The sequence below is a fragment of the Kryptolebias marmoratus genome, linkage group LG6, assembly GCF_001649575.2.
Source record: "Kryptolebias marmoratus isolate JLee-2015 linkage group LG6, ASM164957v2, whole genome shotgun sequence".
NCBI classification, from domain to species: Eukaryota; Metazoa; Chordata; class Actinopteri; order Cyprinodontiformes; family Rivulidae; genus Kryptolebias; species Kryptolebias marmoratus.
The window spans coordinates 7,224,772-7,227,807 of NC_051435.1; the positions used below are offsets into that span (position 1 = coordinate 7,224,772).

General features: G+C 39.2%; 1 protein-coding gene across 1 annotated transcript; it reads right to left on the minus strand.

The window, feature by feature from the left end:
- Nucleotides 1-302: 302 nt before the first annotated feature.
- Nucleotides 303-1,751, minus strand: LOC108238506 (olfactory receptor 6N2-like). Its single transcript, XM_017420642.3, has one exon. It carries the CDS (start codon nucleotides 1,749-1,751, stop codon nucleotides 819-821), a length of 933 nt encoding a protein of 310 aa, XP_017276131.2. The 3' UTR covers nucleotides 303-818.
- Nucleotides 1,752-3,036: the final 1,285 nt, after the last annotated feature.

Consider the following 3,036-nt stretch of genomic DNA (forward strand, 5'->3'; position numbering starts at 1 on the left):
ATATATATAAGTATTTTTTAATATTTAAATGGGGAGATTACATTCTCTCTGTCAGATACTCTTTAATGCCTTGTATATAGAGGTATATGATGTTATTGCTTGGTGTAGCTCTTTTTTTTTTGGTATTTTTTTTACAAACACTTTATTTATTGTTTTAAAACAAGGACAATAAACACAACATGTTCCCATCAATATCTCAATACAAATTACAAAGAGGGTAAAGCTTATAGAATAAGAATCTGTGCGAACACAAAACTTCTGTGAGCCTTTAGGTTGATGGTGCTGCACATTTTTATTGGTTCAGCTGTTAATGTTTCCAGAGTTATTGTTTTCCTATAATCAACCAAATTTGGTCTTTTCATGGATGTAATGGTTTTATTTTTTTATTTTTTCATAAATTGCATGAATTTTCCTGGGGACAGAAAGCTGCAGAGGCTGATTTGTAAGTCCTCTTTGTATGTTCTGGAGATCCATCCATCCATTTTCTTTTCCCGCGTCTCCACTCCGGGTCACAGGTAGTTGGTGCGTATCTCTGGCAGTCACTGTGTGCGGGGCGGGGGACACCCTGGACAGGTCCATCACAGGGCCACAAAAACCAAAATAAGACAAACAATCGTTTTTTGGTCTGTGGGAGGAAACTAGACTACCTGGATGAAACCAATGTGTGCACAGGGAAAACATGCAAACTCCAACCAGAAAGGCCCCAGGCCGAGATGTGATCCTGCAACCTTCTTACTGGGAAGCGACAGCTCTTACCACTACACCGCTGTGCCACCCAGTTCTGCAGCTATAATACCATATTTAAATTATATCTGACATTATGTTCTTTTATTGCATATTAACCACTGTAAAATGTGTTTTCTAATATCTGGCAGCTTGAGCCCATACACCAGAGGATTCAGAACAGGAGGAATGACAACAAACTCCAAAGATAAAACCACAGCAACAAAAAGATTGATATCTTCCACACTGTATCGACTCAGGGCAATGTCACAAAAACCTGCGATGGAATAAATGATGAATGAAACTAAGAGTGGCAGGCAGCTCTGTAACACTTTACTTTTAAACTCGGCTGATTTCTTCCAGCAGACGAGAACAATTCGTAAATATGTATACAGGACATAGGAAAGTGGGAAGAAAATTGTAGTTATGGACAAAAACATACCCAAAATATTGTTGTTATTGGTGCTAATGCAGGATAATTTAACCACATTCCAGTTGGCACAGAAGACTTTCTGTATCTCGTTACCACATAAAGGAAGCTGAGCAGACAAGAAAATGACTGCAGCAACTATCAAGGCTGGAAAAATCCAAACCAGCGCTGACAACATAAGGACAGTTTTAGAAGTCATCTTACTGTGATAGTGTAAAGGATGACAAACAGCTACATATCGATCATAAGCCATAACACTGAGAATGGTCAGCTCATTGCAAGCGTACGTGTAAATGACATAAATCTGAGTGAAACAAGCAGGATGTGAGATCAAATGAGCATCAGACAGCAGGTCCATGAGAAACCTGGGGAAGAAACCAGTCGAGCCATACAGGGCGTTGGCTGATAACAAAGCAACAAACATATACATGGGCTGGTGCAGCGTTCTGTACTGGGAGATCACCACAATCAGCAGCAGATTGGCCGAGACAATGAAGCTGTAGAGCAGAACGCAAAAAGTAAAGGCCATGAAGCGGTAGTGTCCGATGTTCACAAACATGGTGAGGTTAAAGTAAAAAGGGAGCGTGCTGTTTTCCATTCCACTCATCAAGAACCCAGTTTCCTGATGTTCTGCTGCCACACAAACTCTTATTTCTGTCTTAAGAAAACATTAGCTTCATTTAACAACACCTGTAAACAAAATACATTTAAATACAATGAAAGACAACATCAGATAAAGCCGATCAAACCTGCAGCAGTTTTATGTTAAAACAAGTTTCAATTCATCTGCTCTACATTGAAGTTTACATTCTTGGTCAGAGCTGTAAACAGATCACAAGTGAAGGTGAGGGAGGGAATTAGGAGACTTTAATGCTGCCTCGCTTCAGACGTCATCATTCTTTTTTCTACTCAGGAGAGTTCTGACACAAACAGGCATCTTCATGATTTTAATTTGATGACCTTTGCAGCAGCTGTGCTAAAAAAAGGCAAAACATACTTCATTAGTTCCCATGTAAAATGTAATTGTTGTACACAGTTAATCAAAGGAAAATATGTTGCTTTACTGACTGAGTTATAGCCTTTTGTCAAGGTAGCTGTTGTAGCCATCTTGAATTTTTAAAAAAGTTAGACATTTGTTAGCACTCAGAGCATGTATAAGGGATTAATTTAACCTTCTACCACATCAAATTGTACATTCAAATTTTAAAATTTGACTAAATTGAAGCTAATAAAAAACTAATTAGTCAAAATATGTGTTGGGGATTACAGTCAACTACTACCATGCAAATTTAGAGCTCAAAATTTCTATATTTGAATGAGTTAAAGCCGTTTGCCAAAGTAGCTATAGTGACCATCTTGAATTAAAGAAAATGTGCAGATAACATCAGAGTAAAGGTCATGACCCAGTCAGACACCTGTGACCTGCACCCCTTGCCAAGGCTAAGTGATAAAGTACCTTCTGAAAGTCTGCAGAAGATACAAAACATTTCCTACAGGCACCATCACAGAAACCAATAAGATGGTCTACAGCACAGGAACAGTGATCCTGGACCACAAATGTTCAGGAGCATTGTCTCCCCTGGAGGAGAAAGGGGATAGAAGCTCAGATCAAGACAAGGCAAATACACTGTATTGCAAAAGGTATTCACTCATCGTCCTTCACACCCATCTGAACTTGAGTGGCAGCCCAATCTTCATCCATAGGGTTTAAAATGATATTGGCCAACCCTTTGCAGCTATAACTGCTTTAACTCTTCTGGGAAGGCTTTCCACAAGGCTTAGTAGTATCTTTATGGGAACTTTTGACCATTCCTCCAGAAGCTCATTTGTGAGATTAGACACTGATGTTGGTTGAGAAGACCTGGCTATCAGTCTCCACTCTA

Bases quoted from the DNA above. Each gene is read 5' to 3' on its own strand.
- LOC108238506 (XM_017420642.3), bottom strand. From the start codon at position 1,751: ATGGAAAACAGCACGCTCCCTTTTTACTTTAACCTCACCATGTTTGTG.